A 20,177-nucleotide genomic window follows, 5' to 3' on the forward strand; every position below is an offset into this window, starting at 1 on the left:
AAGATGTAACATATCAGTTTTGACCTTCCAGCACGCATACAAAACAACAGAAATAGAATTGATTCCCCACTACATATATGTGGAAAAGATATTTAATTGTAAAATAGAAAAAGTAGACCAGAGTACAGTTTTAAGGGTAATCATCCTGTATACAGTATAGGTAAACTAGACTTTTTGCTTAACTTCATATAAACAATTCCATAAAAGCAGTGAAACATGGAACAACAAAGCAAAGCACAGAGTTTTATCTTACAAAAAAAAAAAAAAAAAAGGAACCTGCACAGTAGTTTAAAATTTAATGTAACACAGCACTGAACAATCTTAAGGCAGCTCAGTCTAAGCACAGGACCAGAAGCCAGGAACTCCTGAGATCTCTTGCCAGGTCTACCACAGATTCTCGTGGTCTCAGACCAATTGTTTAATACTCCCTGTGTCGCGCTTATACCAGTTATAAAACTGAGATAATAACACTCACTTACCTGCCTCAGGCAGTACAGTAAGGGTTCTTAAAAAGATTTTGCGATGCTCTGAAGATGTAATGTGCTATATAAATCCTAAGCATAACGTATCACTGCACAGACGCACACAAACACAGTATCACAGTGAAGAACAATGATGCCGGGTAAGAGCAGCATCACTAAAACATAAAAAAATTACTTGACCAATTGCATAATTAAAATGCAAACGTCTGTTTAGAAAAAAAAATATCACTGAAATGATTTCAAGGCTATTGGGGAAAACAGATCAGTAAGAATACTCTAAAATAACTAGTTGTGTTCCAGTGGAGACATTGTTTTCTATTCATTTCTGAACTTTAAAACGTTTGTCTCTGAAAACTGCAAGATGCACAAAGTGAAGCTGCAATGCCTCCACCGTCAAACTTTAAATCATCTCTTATGAAAATTAAGATTTTGGTTTTGTTTTTTTTAATTACAAATTACATTCTTCAAGAAACATATCTTCCACAATAAAACCAGCTGCTAGCTTGCTTCCAATGACCTATAGGCTAAACATCGCTCTCATAATTCGCCCTCCTCTTTGCTGAAAAATACCTATGCAAGTTGTATGCGTAGAAATTATAAAAACATGCAGCATATGTACAAACCAAAAAGTTTAAAAAATATTAGCTTCATATACATGTAAATCTACTTGGATATATCTGAAATTAAATATAAAAATTTCACCGCCTAAAAAAAACAAAAACAAAAACAACAAACCCAAAAAATGGTTTTCAGAGAATCTGAGACAACTACTTAAAGCTGTACAAAGATTTCCACCTGGAAATGTCTTATTCAGAGAAGTTGTTACCATGTAGAAATAACTGTTAATTCCTTTTGTCATATAATTCATTTTCAAGTTGTCAGATGAATCAGCATCACCCTTAAAACTGTTCTGTTTTTTCAGAAGTTAGATTCATATTAAAATCAAAAATTTCACAAAAACATTGGCTTCGTGTTTCTGGATCCCTTCAAAAAGATTTATCAACTTATTTTGAAACTGTAAAAAAAACAACTATTTACAGTATTTCATTTTAAATACTTTTCACAATTTCTAAATTCAGAGTTTTTATGTTACAAGAAATTCATCAGAGCTCACGGCTTAAGTCCAGTTATCGACTTGTAGCATCTTCTCTATCATGTAATCCTGTGTCTGCACCTATACAGAGAACAGTTCAAGATTGTACTGCAGGTTTTTGAAAGTAACAGGCTTTGCAGTATGTTCTTTTTTTATTAAACAGCTTCTTTATTAGTCTGGAGGCGGTTCATTGCCTCTAACTTCTGCCGATAGGCCTCTGCTTCTTGCTCTTTCTTCAGAAGCTGCTGACGGTATTTTTGTGCTTCTCTGTTTGCCTCATCCAGCTGCTTCTGGAGAGTTTCTCTTTCCTATTAGAAAAAGAACCAGCAACATTTTGTCAAATATGTATCAAAGGCAGGTTAAAATGGCAAATACTTGCTCTTTACATGCAGCTCAAGGGTTAGGGCATCACGTAGAAATTGTGGTTCTTACCAGGACAAATCTATACTAATGTTGCTGAGTAAAGTAGACGGGAATCACCATATCAGACAACTCCCCTCAATAAGGTCTGAAGTCTAAGTAAGGCAAACCCAAATCTCTTTCACTGCAAAGACACCAAGCCAGCCTTCACAGCAAAACAACGAAGTACAAAAGTGGATGGACAGCGATAGCAAGCAAATGTCATTAACGTTTTCCCAGTCACTCAGTTCTCTGTGACTTTTTTTTTTAGTTAACATCTAATAGGATTGGAATTCAATCCAATATGATTGCCTCTTTCTGTTAGGCATTCTGTTTTGCATAGGTTTTTCTCATCAGATAGTTAGAAAATCTGTTCCCTAACAGCAGTGTGCACTAGAAGGCGATAGCTGCTCACTGACTGGAATTTAAGATCTGGTTTCTAAATGATTTGGAGTGACTGACACCAGCTTGATAAAGACTAGCTGTAATACAGAACAGATGAAACTGTAAATGAAATCTGATTTTATATCCAGAGGTATAACAGCAACCCCAAGGACACTGCATCATTATGAATTAGGAGGTATTTAGCTAGATAAGCTTTTTCAACACAAGAGGAGTAACTTATTTGAGGATAGTTATAAAATACTTTCCAAACAAAACCAGAAAATATCGCTTCTTACGAGGCTGCCTTAGAAACTAAGGAGAATGTATTTCTATCTCCTCTGACATAGATATTTTGTGTTTGATCCTGTACTGAGCCTAATTGAAAAAAGCTATCAGCTTGGAAAAATAGTTTTGATCTTCAACCACATACTATTTCATTAAAGTGCACCATGTTTTATGATTAAGGCAGCATTTGATTTCCCTTTGTTCTTTCCACTACAGCTCTCAGTAGCCACAGAAGGGAGGCTGACAGAGAAACAACCTCTCTCAGAAAAACAAAGCTGTCAAAAACTGAGACCATGAAAAAGTTGCTTCTTCACCCTATATAGCATCATATTCCCACTGAATATCTGGAATAGTTTTAGTTTTACCCCCCACCCCCAGAACAACACCTCTGTTCTTCACATATTTGATGAACTCACGTATTTTCACGATCAGAGACTGAAAACAGAAAATTCTCTGCCTGCCTTCTACTTGCTACTGTTCTCAGTACTTGTCATAGCCACATTTAGCAGTCACATGCTGTACTGAATGTGCTTAAATACAATAACACAGGTGATCTGATCACTGCTAGCAGCAGCATCTGTATAGCAAAAACAAGTGAAGGACAGATGTTATTAACAGGTTGATAAAGACTAGCTATATATAATACAGAACAGATGAAACTGTACATGAAATCTGATTTTCCACAAGGCTTTAAGAGCTAAAGGAAGCTAGCATTGATGGGTTTGTTTCACTGGGAGCATGCACTAATAAAACAACAGCTCATCTGATCTTGTTGCTTATTTGAAAACAAAGTTCAATTTCCACCTCTGAAAATCAGGATTCTGCTTTTTAAGCAGCATTAGGAAGGGCAGCTCCTGTAGCAGCCATGCTGACCTGTGCCAAATACTAAGGCAAAATAAATGGTAGAGCCCACATCTCCCAGAGGATCTGAAATACACCTGACATGTTCCAGCACCAGTCTGACTTGAACATACTGTTATTTCGATAATTTATTATGTAATTTAAGCAGAACCAATGACTTACATAAAGCAGCCGCGTAGGTATCAAGTTGAGGGCAAAGGAGTACAGACAGCTCTCAAGAGAGCAGCCAGAACAGGTATCCCACTACACGTGGGAAGCAGGCCTTCCCTCTTGAGGGCACCGATATGCTGACCTGAGCATTATCTGCCCCACAGATGTCACACAATTAAGTGTCCTACTGTCAAGAAGCAAAGCTGCAGAAAAATGAGAACTGGCAGCAGTTCACCTGCTCTGTGGTCCACTACAAAACCAAGGCTCTGCCACCACTACAGAGTACACGCAAACTGCAAACACTTAAGGGTGCAGATCAAAACCCAGAATAAGTCTTCCGTGCGCCCTCCACATAATAGAGAAACAGAGCCAGGTACCCACAAGGGGTACAGCCACACTATGCGTGACAGCACACAAAGGGCAGGATAGAAAAAACAAACAAACAAACAAAATATCAGTGGCAGAGGTAAAACCAGTATCTTCCAGGTATACTGGCAACTCATGGCACATTGGCTAGCCCAAGAACTAATAGGTGCAAACAGATTTAGTCTTAAAATAAATAGAATAAGCTGAGGAACTGGGGCCAAACGTACTAACTGAGCAGTGAAAGAAATCACTACTCCTGGATGAGTAACGTACCCTGCTGTGGATAGATCAATGAAAATTAGCTCCTTAACTTCGACATCTAAAATTGGGGACTATAATTGGGCTCTCAATTTCAGCAAATCCAGAAAATGTTCCTAGGTGCTCTTCAGAACATCCTAAGAAATGTTTTAATTCCCTAAAGTCCTTTACAACAATATAAAAATCAGTTCAGGTAAAAAGTCAGAAGTTTGAGTGCTCTTAAGGAATCTTCTGTTTTATGTGGGAATTTTCTTTACTTACAACTTTCCTTAACAGCCTACATGTTGATGAGGGGACAGCAATAATTCAAGTACGTAAATAACAAATAATTAAAATAACCACACAAGCAGGAAAAAGAAGGAATATGAATTCATTAATACAACTCATTTACAATTATGACTTCAGTCTAATTGTCCTGAATGTTTCCAAAGCATGTCACCTTTCCAACATGCAAAAAGAAAGACAGTAAAATTCAAGAATTAAAATAAAATTCACTGTATGTTAATGAATTGTGTGTGAAAATGAAAAACAGCATCTGCATGACAAGGACAATTTGTTGCTGCCGTCACATAGTTTACAGACTGCTATACCACTTGAAAATGAGCTGCAATGGTTGAATTCAACAGACCCAAATGAGAAAGTCAGAAATCATCACTATCATTCACTATACTTTCGCAGGAACATTTGTCACCTCACATGAGTGGGAGGGAGTTCAACAAGACTGTCAAACTACAATTAACTGTTCATAAATTATAAATGTAAAACATTGGAAGACAGCACTCTTTGCCTTGAATCATGTCTTTATAATGAAATAAGAGGAATGAATCACCAAGGCAAAGAAACTTATCTTCAGTAACAGAGGTTTTTCACACTAAGTAACTTTTTTTTAAATGGGTAAGAGTTCCACTCTCTCCAAATTCAAGGGTATACTTGTGTTAGCCTGTCAAGCAAAGTGATTTGATGTGCACACCTTTAACACCCCAAAGACAGGAAGCACCACACTTGCTGAGCGCACGGAGGCTCCTAAAGTCAACTGGCCTCTACAAAGAGGCAGAGGTCTGCATGTGCATTCAATTGTCCAATCAAGGATTAAATCAGTATTCAAAACTTGCACTTTGAAGTAACAGATAAAGTTCATAATTTTAACCAACTACTTTTAAGATTCCACAATGTTTTCAAGCATGTAATTGAAGCTGGAGTCCTCCCAGAGAATTATTTGTATTGTTTTAGTGACCATATTTAACTAGGAGCAGGTCAATTTATTATTAATCAATCTGGATTGTTTTTTCCCTTACCTAATGATTATTATTTACTAACTGTGATTGCCTGCGGGAATAATTCAAGCGGATGTTTAAAAACGTGAACAAAATAAAAGTTTTTATTGTAATAATCATACATTTTTAAAAAACTGCAGCAAGAAAATTTTAAGTGTTGTGATAATATGTAATGACCACAAAGCTGCAAAAGCCAAAGGTATTTGATAGGACAACTTAGGGACAGAGAAATTCAGCGATGGAAAGTGGCAATTATTGTTATTAGACAAGGACAACGCACAGCCAAACTGAACAATAAACAGTACTCAATCAGGCACAAAGTGTTATTCAATAACATGAACAGAAGTCAGAATACAACTTTGGATAAATGGAAGTATCATGGAGTTGACAAAATGAGAACTCACAGCCTAGCCAAGGCTGACAGCAATTTCCTTAAACTTTTGACCAAAACTAGTCAGCAGTTAGAAGTAACAGAAGAAGGAATGAGATGCTTGACTTACTTGGCTTAATATATACTTAGAAAAAAATAAAGCTGCAGCTTTAAATTGAAAAGCTGCATCTACCGTATATGAAAAGCTCTTTTAATATCCATTGGTCTTCCGTGTTGTATTTTCAAAAAACTTTATAACACAGAGACGTGTAACAGCAACAGCTCCAGAATTAAGAAGAAGAAAAAAAAAGAGATAAAAACTGACCAACACAGAATCTTACTGTTTCATATTTCCATTAACAGTTATCTTGAATGGAAAGGAAACATTACTGAGACTGTCATCTCACAATCAGGACAAACACATGGCCATAAAAGACAGATGAGGGAACACCATTCTCATTCACTGCTAGTGGAAAGAGTTGAGTTATGAGATAACATTATCAGCATCTAGTTTTAAAGACTAGCTAGTGATCTTAGAGGGGGGAAAAAAGCTGACAAAAACTTGAGCAATTAACATTTGTATGTGCACAACCAGATGAAGCAAACAGCATGCCTATGTACTTTTTACAACAACTTTGTAACAGATCAATTCCAGTAACAGAGGAAACTGAACAAGTTATTGTATCACACTCTTCATTCTGCTTTAACACAGAAACTTAACTCTAAAACACCAGAAAGCCAACCACATATCCAGTGCTGAACCCTCTGGTTAACATACATCATGTAATAGACTCCTTACTTCTATTTCTGCAGACTCCACACGATTTTCAACAATCTCAATGCACTGTCTCTTGACTGGTGGTTCTTCACTTATCACTGTTTCTTCAGCAATATCTGTTGCTGGAACTGTTAATACTAAAAAGATAATTATATATTTAAATGCACTTTTCTTCAAGCAATAGTTACACAAAATAAAACTCATACAGTTACATAATTTTATAACCAGCAATAAAATGCAGTCTTTCCCTCAAGAAAATGCAGCTCTACAGAAGTGGAGCAGAGGCCAGTGCAGGGAAAATTTATTAAAGCCATTTGTATAATGCTATCCAATAAGTAGCTGTATTTATTCATCAAGCAAAACCAAAACTTTTGTCTTTCAAAGTACAACTCTTCATCATCCACACTGGGAATCTCCATGAATAAACCAGAGAGGGAAGCATTTTTATCTAAATAGAGGTAGCAGAGCATCTTGAAAAGAAACCCCAAAAAGACACACGTCACAGAACAGCAATTAGTGTGCCAGAAGCTTCCACAAAATACACGTGGTCCAAAAGGAAGAGACTATCTATATAATTCTGGTTTTGCTGGTTCTGAGACTACTCCTCCAGAACATCAAACTTACTGAAGATGAAGCCAGTAGTTATCACTTTTGCCTTAGATACATCATTTCTCACCCATGTAGTTTAGTAATTCTTTTTCTCCTAATGCTGAGCCTCAGCTGACCTGTAAGAGCTCAATGAACTGCCACAGCTCACGTGCCTGAGCCTTTTAGAGAGCAAGAATTCAAAAACATGTCTGAACTGGTAGCAGTACAACATTTTCCAAGCTACTTGCATTTAACAACTTATTTCTGTGACTGAAATGGTTTCTCAAGCTCAAGAGGCACAAGCTTCCACTCACCTTGCTGCCCATCTGGCATGGTCACAATTATTGGTTGCCCTATTCCACTGGTTGGAATTGAATGCAGATTACCAAGTTGAATGCCATCTGTAACTATAGTAATAACTTGCTGACCTCCAGAACTGACAACTTGCTGAATAGCACCATCCACAGATTCTGCAGTCACCACTTCTTCTGTTGCCACAACTATCAACAGAAAAACAAGGAATTAAGACTATTTACAAATTAAGTTTGTTTCAAATGCATTTTAGCAAGAAAAAATTCTTCTACGTCTTTTCAAATTTGATCTTCTCCAACTTAATGCAATACCACATATTCTACATATTATGCTGTTAATGACATTCTTTCACCAGATGCATACAACACACTCATGTTTTGCAATATACATGCAATTCTGCCCTATTTTACCTTGCTCATTATAATCAGTTTTTATCTAGAATGTTCCTAATAGATACACCCCACTCAAAACAGACTATTTGGTTTCTGCACTGACATGGCAGCAAGAGGCTGAAAAGTACAACATTCCTCATCAAGCACCTTTGCCAGATGTACCTCAGGACACAGCCCTGACTTCTGTGCCTATCACAACGGTCTTCAAGACAGTAACATACTAAACTCCTTCTACAGAGCCTTACGGCTTTGTTTGTACCATACACATTCTTCAACCACAAACACGACTTCAATTACAATACAAAGCACAAAACACAACTAGATGGAATGTTCTGCAGAGCTGACATTTTTACACCTTAGAAGAAGGGTAACACTAAAAAAAACAAAAAAAAACACAAAATAAACATTGTACATATATAACTTAATAGGTAAAAGAAAAACTAAAATCCCAGCTCAACTGAATACTCATGATTCAATAACAAATACATAGTAGTGAGCTTTCATCGCTCTTTTACATTACATGTATAAATCAAACTGCGTTAAGAGAACGGCTGCATCCAGAACTACAGCATGCACACTGTAACAGGGCCCCACACCAGCAGTCCTGTTTTTTAAAACAAGATACTCCGACAAAGAGCAAGATGACTGGTAGTGCAATCAAAGAATTTCAAGTACATAACTCTGTAATTCATTTTCAATTGGTGAGGGTAAAAGCAAAGCCTTTGATTTAAATAAGAGACATTAGAAGGCTTCCTATCTGCAGAGATCCAATTAAAACCCTATAGGTCATGTTGTGATGCTCCAGATGAGAGAAGGTAGATAAAACTCTGAAGCTTTCATCTTTTAAATTACGATATAACACACTCAAAAGTCACTGTGTAGTCCAAATGACTTCAGTCATTGCCTTCTGAAGATCATTATGTTCAGAGATTACTGCCCTATAGCCCTGCTTACATATTCACAGAGTGTTTATTCAGTAAATCAAAACAGTAAGTCCTGTATAAATAAGTGGTATTGTCTTGAACTTGATTTGGCTTCCAAGTAAGGATGCAGCAGTAAGACAGACTACTGTGAAAAAGAAAAGAAATAAATAAATCAAAGTTGCAAGTGCCAATACTAGCTGCTGGGGCAAACAGCCCCGATCTTTCAGCTTCAGAATCAACACCACGCTTTCACTTAGAGAAGGAAACACTATTAGGGCTTCTGTAGGAGACTTTGGAATAAAAACCTTCAAGATTTTGTCTGAAAAGTAGTTACTGATGCTAAAGAAAAACAGTCCCATAAATACGGTCCTAATTCTTTCCTTGTTCTCTTTCCATATAAACATGCCTAGAATCACTAATTGATGCACCTTCACATGATGAAAAATACTGGCATGATCTCCAGTACTTGCAGCCAGAAACATAAGCCTCATCCCAAAAGCAAAAACACAGATTAAACCAGACACTTCTCTGAGTTTCCTTTCCATCTCAGAGATCTGTATATAAAATGAACCATATATTAACACATAACATCCATCCCCTCATACACACGTCACGAGGAGAAGTTAAAACAAGCATTCTACTCAGCTCCAGTCAGCATTTTTTTTTTCTTTGATTTTACTTGGATTTAAAAAACACTGGTTTTACGCCACAAGGAACTAGAGGAAGAGATCACAGTAAAGTTAACCTGAAAAGGCAAAAAATATAGGAAGAAACAGCACAAAAGGCAGAGCCTAAGTGCTTCATCCAGATATATCGAATCTCACATGAAGGAGGCTAAGTAAAAGGCTGATGAAAGCCCAGCAAGAATACTCAGCTGATTTTTTTTTTTTTCATGTTAAGGTCACTAAATATTCTTATGCCTATCAGAGGAAATGTTAAGAGAAGTGCTGATTAAGTACACAGAAAGAACATCAGGAGCAATCTCCCATAACTTAACAGAAAAGAGCATTCACAGAAAACATTCTCACACCAAATGCGACTAGACTGCTGCATTCACAAAGACGTAAATGAAGTCTCTTGAATTACTCTTGCTTTTAGCAAGAATGAATGCTAGTAACATTAGGCCCACAAACACCCAACGTGGTCAGAAATCTCACTGAGTAATTGTTCACATGTATCTACCAACCTTTCAAGGGAAAGAAAAGGAAAGCTTTTGTTCGTATTGAAAAAAACAAATGAGATTGTATTCTCATTTCTGCATGAACTGTGTATGACACCATTTATTTTCTTCAGTTTAGTTTATTAAATGAAGTTTAATTACATGGCTTTCTAACCTGGTGTTTCTGAAGAATTAGACAGTGGGGCTGATGCTTCTGCTAAAGCTGCTAATGTGGCTAATACTGACGTCGATGAATTTCCAAACTGCACAGCAGACACTCCTGTCTCATCTAATAGGAAGAAAACAAAAGTCAGCTGATAATTTGTTTTAACAATTAATGAAGTCCCTTTTATATTTTTATTGTACTGGAGTTACTAACATACACTGTTCTTAGTAACATTCTGCTAAGCCAAAATGCTATTCTGTAAGCAAGTTTCTCGAGCAAATACAACTTCTGCTAATTTACTGCACGAAGACTTGTTCTCAGTATTAAGATGTTTAGAAACAAATAAGTACTGAAGAAGAATACATAAGTACTCTAGTACTTAGTATTAATTACCATTATTGTTGCTCAAGTCTTTTCACTAAACGTAAAATCCTTTCCCTAAATGTAGCTATCTTACAGACAACTAAATCCCTGCTCGGTTTGCAATAGATACCAGACCTGTTAAGTTCACCACCCCTCCAGGTCCAATGATGAACTGTGGTGTTGCTGCATGTATTGTCACAGTATCTGGACTCTCCGGATTCGTATTGATTTGGTTCTGCATTGCAATCTAGAAGACAAGGGTAATCATCACCATTCCAGCTGTGAACATAAGTTATTTACCTTGCAAAAACTAGAATCACTGTGCATGCCACTCATGCAGGAAGGATCTCACCAGCTATACTCGTGCAATATGCACACAGTGTCACTCCTTGTGCTCTGTTAAGTGAATGAGTTTCTTCTGTCTTAAAGCTAAAGAAGTCTGTTGATATGAGAGAGAATAACAGTACACTGCCATCTCTCCTTTTCATTTATCATACACACAGAGGACCTAAATAATAAGGTACAGTGAAACCTTCCTGCTAACACATGGCAATGTGTTAAATTTTTCATCTGTGAAGACACCATGCTAAGAAAGTGAAGAAAACTTCTTGACTCTACAGGTGGTAGAAATACTCTTCAGCCAACTGATGTTTATTAACTGTAATCTCATTTCCAACTAAAAACTAGACCGAAGTCCAGCATTATTACTTAATATAATTGATACTTGCTTTCTATAAAAGCTTAGCTGATCACATATCTAAACAAGTACTTTGCTCTCAGTTCCTTCAGCATCATGAATCAAAAGTTACCTGTAATATTTCTGCAAGGTCTTCATTCCCATTGTCTATTGCAATGTCCAATGCAGTTTTGCAAAATTTACTCTGAGCATGAACATCTGCTCCATACTTTATTAAGAGTTCCACAACTTCTTGGTGGTTATGTTCAGTAGCCCAGTGAAGTGCAGTCATCTTGAGCATGTCCTTAGCATTGACATCAGCACCATGCTACAAACAAGAACATTGCATGAACTGTGTCATTAGAAGTATATGAACTAAATAACACCACTTATGGAATGAAGCCCAAACCCATCTCTCAGTAGTAATGTCCTGTTACCTTATTCTAACAGACTTCTTAAAAGGACTTCGATCTAAGTACCACAAATTGTTTATCTCAAAGGATCCCTAGAACATAACATCTCTTGGTTCTAAAAGCTCTTACTTACTCAAAGCCAAATTAGGAAGGAGTCATCTTTTGGAACAGCAATAAATAACATACCTGAAACCACAGCTGAGTAGAAAAACAAAGCACCAAATACATACAGTATAAATACATCATTTGGATATTAGTTTCAGAACTAAAAAAAAAAATTGTACATATTTTATCATAATCCATTGTAAAATCCCTATCTCAGTCCTTGCTTCAGCAGTCTTTACCTTAAGTAAGACTTCTACTATGCTGGCATGGCCTTCTGAAGCTGCCATATGTAACGGCGTTCTGTCCACTTTTGTTCTGGCATCCCGACTTACACCGGCACGCAGCAGCACCTCTGTCGTTGAGTAGTGTCCATACTGTGCTGCCAGATGAAGTGGAGATGTTCCCAACTGCAATTTCATGGGGAAAAAAAAAGTAGACCTTGAACAGATGGCAGTACAAAGAACTTCTTTTTCTGGAGCTACCAAACTCAAGTGTTAGGCCACCATTTCAAATTATTTTCCTCACAAAGAGGGAAAAAAAAGTTTAAGATAGCTTTCAATAATCAGAATACACTAAAAACAGATCACTAGCAGCAACTTTTTGATTTTACTTTTTTCCCCTGTTTTTTTTTCAGCTGTGATGCTTCCAGAGACCTAACCTCATTTTTTACTGCTGGTCAACACATCATACCACACCAAGCCAACAGTGGGAGGGATTTCTTGAAGTCATTCAATTCCAACCTCCTGTTTAAAATAGGCTCAACTTTACAGGTTGGTGACTAAATAAAGGCTTCTAAGGGGTTCAAAATACTCTAAAATTTTAAGTTTAGAGAGACTTAGTCTCTCTACATAATTACTCGAAGCATACAAATCTCCAAAACACAACTCACAGCACGCGTACAAGGTACCTGGGACTGCTCTCTTAATTCAGAACTCTTATTGCTCTAAATGTGTAAACACAGTAACTAGGAGGATGACTTCTGCCTTCTCCCATTAACCATTCTGAAGTTCACCTTAATAGACATCACAAGGAACCCATTCACAGACTGTTACAAAAATTAGTAGGAGGTTAAATCACAGAAAGAAAAGAAATTTAACTTTGAATTAGACATCAGATAATGCCACTGCAAAAAATCCAAAAGGAACTCCCAAGGCTGGCAGTATTAAAGTTCAAATGTAACCACCCAGTTGTCGGGGTTGTTTAGGGAGTGAGAAAAGTAATAGAATTGATCAAACACTGCAAAAGCTTCCATTACCCAATCTGTGGTAAAAGGTGCTCCATTGGCCATCAGAATTCGAACCTCATCATCTTGTCCCGCTCGTGCAGCTTCTAGGAGTTTCTTTCCCAAATCTACTAGTGACATCTAGTTAAGGACATAAAGGAATAGAAAGAAAAAAAAAAAATACATAACATTAGGGCTATTTTAAGCATACAGGTATTGCTGTCGCTTTTAATGACTATTTCTTAATTACTCTGCAAGCCTAGGAGTCTAAAACTGAAAAACTGGAATTTTAGGCATTGACAACAAGCTTTCTTGATTGCAAGAAGCAGGCTGATCTCAGAGTTACTCCTGTCAAACCTAAGCGATGCTGGGGGTGAAGATTTCAGGATTGCAATGCTGTAACTGTAGCAGCTTCCTAGCTAACTGAAATAGACACACATTTCTTATAATAAGAAGTGGTTCAGAAGCTCTCACCTGATACTGCAGCCTTCTGCTGCTTTGTCCAGCTTTCAAATGGTACTGTCAGAGCTGCCATGCCATATATCCAAAGACATTACAATCCCTTATCCAGAAATATCTGTATGTACATTAGAAGTACTACTAGGCAAAGGCATTTCAATAAATACAAAGCACAGCACCTTTCTGACATCTTACCCATCACTATCACTTCATTTTGTTCACCCTGAAATAGCATCTGAGTTCCTACCTCGAGCATGAAGCTATAGACATGTTTCTGCACTATCTGCACCAGACTGAAATGTCTGCCTGAAAACAAACATAACATCAGCTGTCTACAGTCACTGAAAAAATATTCAAGCACAGTTCCTGAACCTCAAAAGCACTGAGACATGAGCTGGAAAACCTTTGCATCATCTTTAGGCCATCTTTTTGACAACGTTCAAGTGAAAGTTCAATGTAATACACAGATATAAAAGCATGCATTGACAAAAGACACCTAGCTACGTTCCTACTGCACTGAAGACTTAAACCCACTCTATTTCATGCTTGCTATTAAATATGTTCAGTAGTAAAATTTAGAACAAAACCCTAAGTCACGCTACTTAAAAAAAATACAGTACTAAGTTTTTGGCCTGATATCTATGCTTTCCACTGCCAGGATGACAAAAACACCACCACATTCAGCAATTACTTTCCAGTCCCAAACAAGAGTTAGCTCGTGTGACTAACAACAGCGAGGCCGTGCTGCCTATTTCCTGCACAAACTGACAGTACACAGTTCAGAAAGAAATCCCAATAGGGTCATTTCTTAATCTCTTTCCTTAAACCTATGCTTCTGTCACAAAGCCAATGTGTTAAGAAAGTTCTCTGCACCTGGGTCAACTGGCAAAATCTGTGTGGTATGTAGCTGAAAGCTGATTTTAAAAGAAACTAGAAAGCAGGAAGGGGAAAAACATGCAAATGCAGAACCTCAACGTGTCAGCAGAGCCACAAAGAGGAGCAGAAGTTGCTGCTGGCATCAGAGTCTCCTCCACCAAGATAACACCCCATTTGTGCTTGCACACAGAATCCTGTCCAGTCAGACAAAGGACGAGCAGCAGGAAGTCAGCAAGGACAGCACAAACACTGACAGTGGGCAGGAAGGCAAGGAGCATGGTCAGACACAGTAAGAAATAGCAGCTTACTCTCCTCCAAGGAAAGAAAAAGCAAAAGAGAAACAGGAATAAGAGAAAAATCTACTGTTCCTGTTGGACAGGGATGCTGTGGGGTAACACTATGAAACAGCAGCACAGAAGGCATTTGTCAAGTGCAGCAGTGAAATAAATGAGCACAGTCCTCCCTTTATCCAGCACTCTTCTTAGGGATTAGGGATGATGCATTTCAGAGGGGAAAAGAACATGCCCATGCACATGTTTTCAGGTGATTTAATACCATGCCAAGCCCAGCTAGAGCTTAACCCAAAACACTGAAGTTAGGAACTGATTCAGAAACACAATTCCTTTTCCTTGTACTTAATTTCGCTTTTAAACATTGGTCTAAAAGAAACAGTGAAGTTCAGGAATTACATGTGGAGACTGACCCCTCCCTCGGGCCCCCTTGAGCCCCGCAGGCAGAGCACCCATGCAGCACAGGGCTGAGCATGGAGGACGAGCCCCCGCCAGCACTCGGCCTCAGCCATTAACCAACACGCTCTTTGGTCGCTATGAAGTGTTCGTATCTCAAACAAGCACAAAACGTCACACAAGCTCCCGTATTTTTCAAGACATAGAGTTTAACTTCAGTTACAAGGTCACAAGCGCATTCAGCAGTGAAGCTTCACTTCTCACAGAGTCCCTGGAAGCACGCGTGGGCCACCTGGTGGAAGAGCTACGGAGCCAACAGCTCTGTGCTGCTGAAGTCGGTACAAATCACCTTTATGCCAACACTGCACTACAACAGCGAACACTGCTGCCTTTCCAACACAACACTTGCACATATTCAGACACTTCCTACCAACAAATAGGAGCGTTCAGCCGAAGCTGACTTCTACTCGGCAGACCCTCAGAGACGAGCACTGCGAGGGCAGCAAACCCTCAGGTTAACACACCCCTTCCTTTCCCCAGTGCTTTCTCACCAATAGCACTGGTGCTTACCAAGAAAGATTTGCAGAATCAGAATTTCTTTTTGCCAGAAAAATCCTTCCGCTGCCTGACTGCCCCCGAGATCATTCTGTGATACTGCAGTGGCACAGTGACACTATCAAAAGCAAACTTCTCTATATAGTTCATTAAAACCCGCTAAAAATCAGAGCTTCCATATCTCAAAACTAAACAGGTTCTGCAGTGCCATTAGTCAGGTGCCACGACATTTCTGACCCCATCTTATACTCAAGTGGTATGCTGTCTGAAAGGGAATGCCCTCTCAGAGGGGTACGCAGCACCGCCTGCAGGTACAGCAGCAATCTGCAGGTGGAGGGATTGAGTTTGACTTTAAAACACCGCAGCATCTTTGGGCCTGGTACTCTCAGAAGACAACATCTGGCTCTTACCCCCCTTTCACCACTGCACCCACGTTTGTCAAAGCCAGCAGGCACAAACCAGAGCTGCTGCAGAACAGCTGTGGACAGGAGGACTACGCAGCTGCCAACACAATGCTATCAAGGCATGTTCCTACAAGAGACGCAGGTGTGCCAGAACAGCATAAACTGCAACAGTGTGAACTGAATGTGTGATAACGATCTGTAACCGTTTCCAAGAACCCCAGAACAAACAAACTCCTAGAAGACACAAGAAAAGAAGTTCCCCTGCCTTAATGACACACAGCAGGATTTCATGGGAAGTCAGCTCAAGACTCACAGCTCTGATAATCCACTTATGTCCCAAAAAAGATCACTCTTTCAGCATGGCTTTTTTGAAATGGTAGGGGAAAAAAAAAATACCCATGACACTTCCCCAGGCCCAGTCTTCAGAAATGCTGTTAGCCCACTGATTTCAACACAGCACAGTATCCAGTTAGTTTAGAACAGCAATTCTAGTTAATTTTCTACACTTACCCCTGCCACAGCAACACACTTCTTACAAGTACAGAGTTTAAACAGATAGTGCTGTTTAAATCCTTAATCAAGAACTACATTTTGATCACTATCAGAGTTAACAGGACTGAGGTGGTTGTTTTGTTTTTTTTTTCTTTTCAGATGAGCAGAATACTTCAACTCTGAACAACTCTTCAAACACAACTTCTTGTTTCAATTATAGTTTTGTAACTCCTGCGGGAACTGAAAGGCCTGCGCTAAACCTACACTCATCTCCATATGGTGGTGTTTCTTCAGAGGGTCAGCAGGATTCTATCTTACATAATACCATTTAATAGTGGTTCTGGTGACCCGTGTGGGATAAATTCAAGACGTTTTGCAGTGGTTCCTAACAGAATCATATACCCCTTCAGATGCATTTTGGCAAAGACTCTACATGTCACAGCTCAAATCTCAATATAAATACCACAGGCTTAAAGTACCCATACTTACAGATAATGAAAGTTATACTGATAAGTTAACAGCAAACTGTTTTAATTCTGGCACTTTCAGCTTTTCTCTGGATTGTACTGTGCTCAGAACCAAATTCTCACTCATTTACTTAAACAGAATTATCACTTTTATGTAGGACTATGTAAACACCAGAGGAAAAAAAAATAATCAGAGAGCAGATCAGAAAAGCTAACACTCGGCTGCATAGCTTATGGGCAAGACAATCACACCTGCCTTCACAAAAGTCTGTATTCCTTTAGGTTCATGAATTAACTGAAAGTAGCACCAATCGTCAACATAGCTCCACTAAATAGCATAAATAGTAAAGAAGCCTTGCCATTAAAAAAGGAGAGTGGATTTGTCTGCAAATGCAACATCTCAGAAGTAATATTATGCAACAAGGGCGAACCACTGGCACACGGATTGGGCTGGCACTGCAGAGCTATCACACAGGTTTGGCACTGAGTAACAGGAGTTGGGATGCAGCAGAGCTGACTGACACGAGGAACCCCAGGGTCTGTCGTGCAGCCTCGGAACAATAACACAAACACAATCTGAGAACCCCTCTCAGATTAAATGAAACTGGAAACATATCCTGGAAATGAGTCACCAGTCTCTTTAATTAAAGTAGCATTTTATTATGAGGTATTTCAACAATTTCTTGTATGCAGGCTGAGAAAAACCCCAGAAAACACTGCTTTCAGGAACGAACTTTGGTCAGGAGGAAGAATGCCGTGGCGCAGTTAGATTCTGCCATGTGTGATCCAAGCACACTGCACATTTCTGTGTCCTCACAGCATATGTGCCTCGTCCAAAGCGCTTCGGTCTCACCAGTGTTTTCAAAACTCGCGGACAGCTCAAAGCCACCTTGCTCAAAGACGTGTTAGGGACCCCGCAGGGCGCTGCAACCGATACGAGTTACTAACTCTAAAAGCGAAAGAACTCCTCCGGGGGATTTCAGCAACACCCCGTCGGCAGCGGCAACACAAACTGCCCGACTGCAAGGAGGGAAAAGCGGCACCGCGTCCTGAGCCGACACGCCGCCTCCGCGTCGGCGCTCCCACCGTAGATGCGACTAGGAGCACAAAGCGAGGGCGACAGACCGCGGGCAGCGCAGAGCGGAGCCGCTCCCTCCTCCCCCCCCACCGGGGCCGCTTCCCCTCAGGGCGCGTTGGCGCCGAGCCGGGCCCGGCGGGGCCCCGCGCCGACAGAACCGCGCCCCGGCCCCGCGCGAGGCCCCACAAGGCGCAGTGGACCGGGCCGGGCCCCGTTCGGCTCTCCCGCGAGATCGGCCCCGCCGCCGGCACCCCGCTCTGCCTCCCGCCCTCCCGCCGCACGGCGGCCCCCGACCCCGGCGCCGCCCCGGCCCCGCGGGCCGCGCCCGCCGCCCGCCACCCGCCCAGGCCTCCGCCACCCGCCCAGGCCTCCGCCGCGGCCCAGGCCCCGCCGCCGCGGCCCGCGCCCCTCGCACGGCGGGGTCCCCGGAAGGCCGGCCAGCGCGCCCGCTCTCCCCAACAGGAAATCCTGGCTGGGCTGGGCGCTGCGGAGGGAGCCGCGGCGCCGGGTTCCGGGGGAAGTGGAATTATTTTTTACCAGCGAAGAGATCAACTTCCACATCCGGTAACAGGGCCCTATACAAAGGCGCAGACTGACCTGGAAAAGCTCGGCCGGCCAGGGGGGGGGTGGGGGAGAGACGGGGCGCGGGGATGGGGCCTTACCGTGCCTCCGGCCCGGCTGCCGCGACGAGAAGCAGGGGCGCGGGAAGCCGCCGCTCATCGGCGCCCAAAAGCCCCACACAAAAGTCCCCGCTGCGCCCGGCGGAGGGACACGGCGGCGGAGGGAGGGGAGGGGCGCGGTCTAGACGCCCCGCCGCCAGCGCGAGCCCCGCGCTCCGGCCTGAGGGGGAGCGGGCAGCCCAAGGCGGCGCTGGGAGCAGCGCGCGGCACTTACCATGGGGCGCGGGATTTATCTTATTACACAAAAATCCGCGGCCGGAGGGGCTCGGCGGAGGGATACGGCCTCGCCGCCGCGTGCCGCGCATGCGCGGAGGCGCGGGGAAAAGGCGGGGGAAGCGCGGGCTGGAGGGGCCGCCATGTTCCGGCCGCTTCCCGCCCGCCGGGGGCTGGGCCCGCCCGTGGCCGCGCGAAGAGGCCCGCCGCGCTGGGGAGGGGCGGGGCTACGAGAGTGCTCGGCATTCCTCCCCTGAGCCTTTAGGGCTGCCGTGCCCGGAGCCTGGCTGGGGGACGGAAGGGGTGTTTTGCCTGCGTGACGGCTCTGCTGAGCCCGCAGTCGGGCGGCCCTGGCCTCGAGCCCCAGCGTTGCGCTGCAGGCTGTACGTAGTGCCCTGAGACACTTGTGAGCTCGGCTCAACCCAGGTGTGGAATGCGCGAGCAGCAGAAGGCAAGCGCTACAGTGAAGCATGAGTCTTGTAGTCTATGTCCTTCAGAAAGTGCTATCAGTCAGCGCATTCCCCCCTTGTTATTTTTAGAGATAATTACGCTTTCTGGATTCCCTTCATTTCCACCAGCCTTTACAAAAGCGTTATTTCTGCCCCAACTCACTGAACACAGTTGGTAGATAAGGAGACACTGGAGAACAAGGCTGGGCATTGCTGGGCTGCTGTGTTTCTCATTCATGCAGGTGCTGTGAGCCAGCCTTCACCATTCTTTTCCATCACGGACATGTATTTAATATCTCAGCAGGCACCTCTCAGCACACTGTAGGCCATCGTCACACAGCAGCTTGCACAGAGAGCATTTTTGTGTTCTCACAGGCATGCATTGGTGGCACTTGTTGCAGTACTGTGGATGAGCACAGCATTGTGAGCTGCTGAAACTCTTGAGGGCAAGAATTCACTCTTCATGTAGTCATGGTTCCATTACCACCAGATGAGTTTCATTATCATGATCACAACTTAGTGAAGTAGTGAAGGAAGAAGTTACATTTTTGTTATAATTCACCAAAATTACATTTAAGGCAGAGATGTCTGATGCTGGCAGATCAGAGCACAGCTCACATCTGAGAAGTGCATGGTTTGTTCTGCTTTATGTCACCCAGGTGTATGGGAGAGTAAGCATTTATCTAAGTAGTTTGATATGTTCTATTAAAAAGCATACTGATTCCTACAGCCGAAATTCTGTTATTTATTCACTGTTGCTACACAGTAACATGCTGGTAGGAAAATGCCTTATAACCTC

The 20,177-nt window shown here is 41.5% G+C and overlaps 1 protein-coding gene across 4 annotated transcripts; it reads right to left on the bottom strand.

Moving 5' to 3' along the window:
- Nucleotides 1-76: 76 nt before the first annotated feature.
- GABPB1 (GA binding protein transcription factor subunit beta 1) lies at nt 77-19,065 on the bottom strand. 4 transcript variants are annotated; one of them, XM_052672543.1, is made up of 9 exons: nt 18,931-19,065; nt 13,053-13,160; nt 12,037-12,204; nt 11,413-11,607; nt 10,739-10,850; nt 10,250-10,363; nt 7,603-7,788; nt 6,722-6,837; nt 77-1,883 (listed from the first exon to the last, which is right to left on the bottom strand). In XM_052672543.1, the coding sequence occupies exons 1-9, from the start codon at nt 18,931-18,933 to the stop codon at nt 1,731-1,733; spliced, it is 1,155 nt and encodes a 384-aa protein (XP_052528503.1). In that variant the 5' UTR covers nt 18,934-19,065; the 3' UTR covers nt 77-1,730. The 4 variants fall into 4 exon arrangements, with proteins under 4 accessions (XP_052528503.1, XP_052528504.1, XP_052528505.1 ...); XM_052672544.1 differs by lacking the exon at nt 18,931-19,065 and adding an exon at nt 18,699-18,830; XM_052672545.1 differs by lacking the exon at nt 18,931-19,065 and adding an exon at nt 13,494-18,258.
- Between the last annotated feature and the right edge of the window lie 1,112 nt (nt 19,066-20,177).

Source organism: Tympanuchus pallidicinctus, unplaced genomic scaffold (assembly GCF_026119805.1).
Source record: "Tympanuchus pallidicinctus isolate F22 unplaced genomic scaffold, pur_lepc_1.0 scaffold12, whole genome shotgun sequence".
NCBI classification, from domain to species: Eukaryota; Metazoa; Chordata; class Aves; order Galliformes; family Phasianidae; genus Tympanuchus; species Tympanuchus pallidicinctus.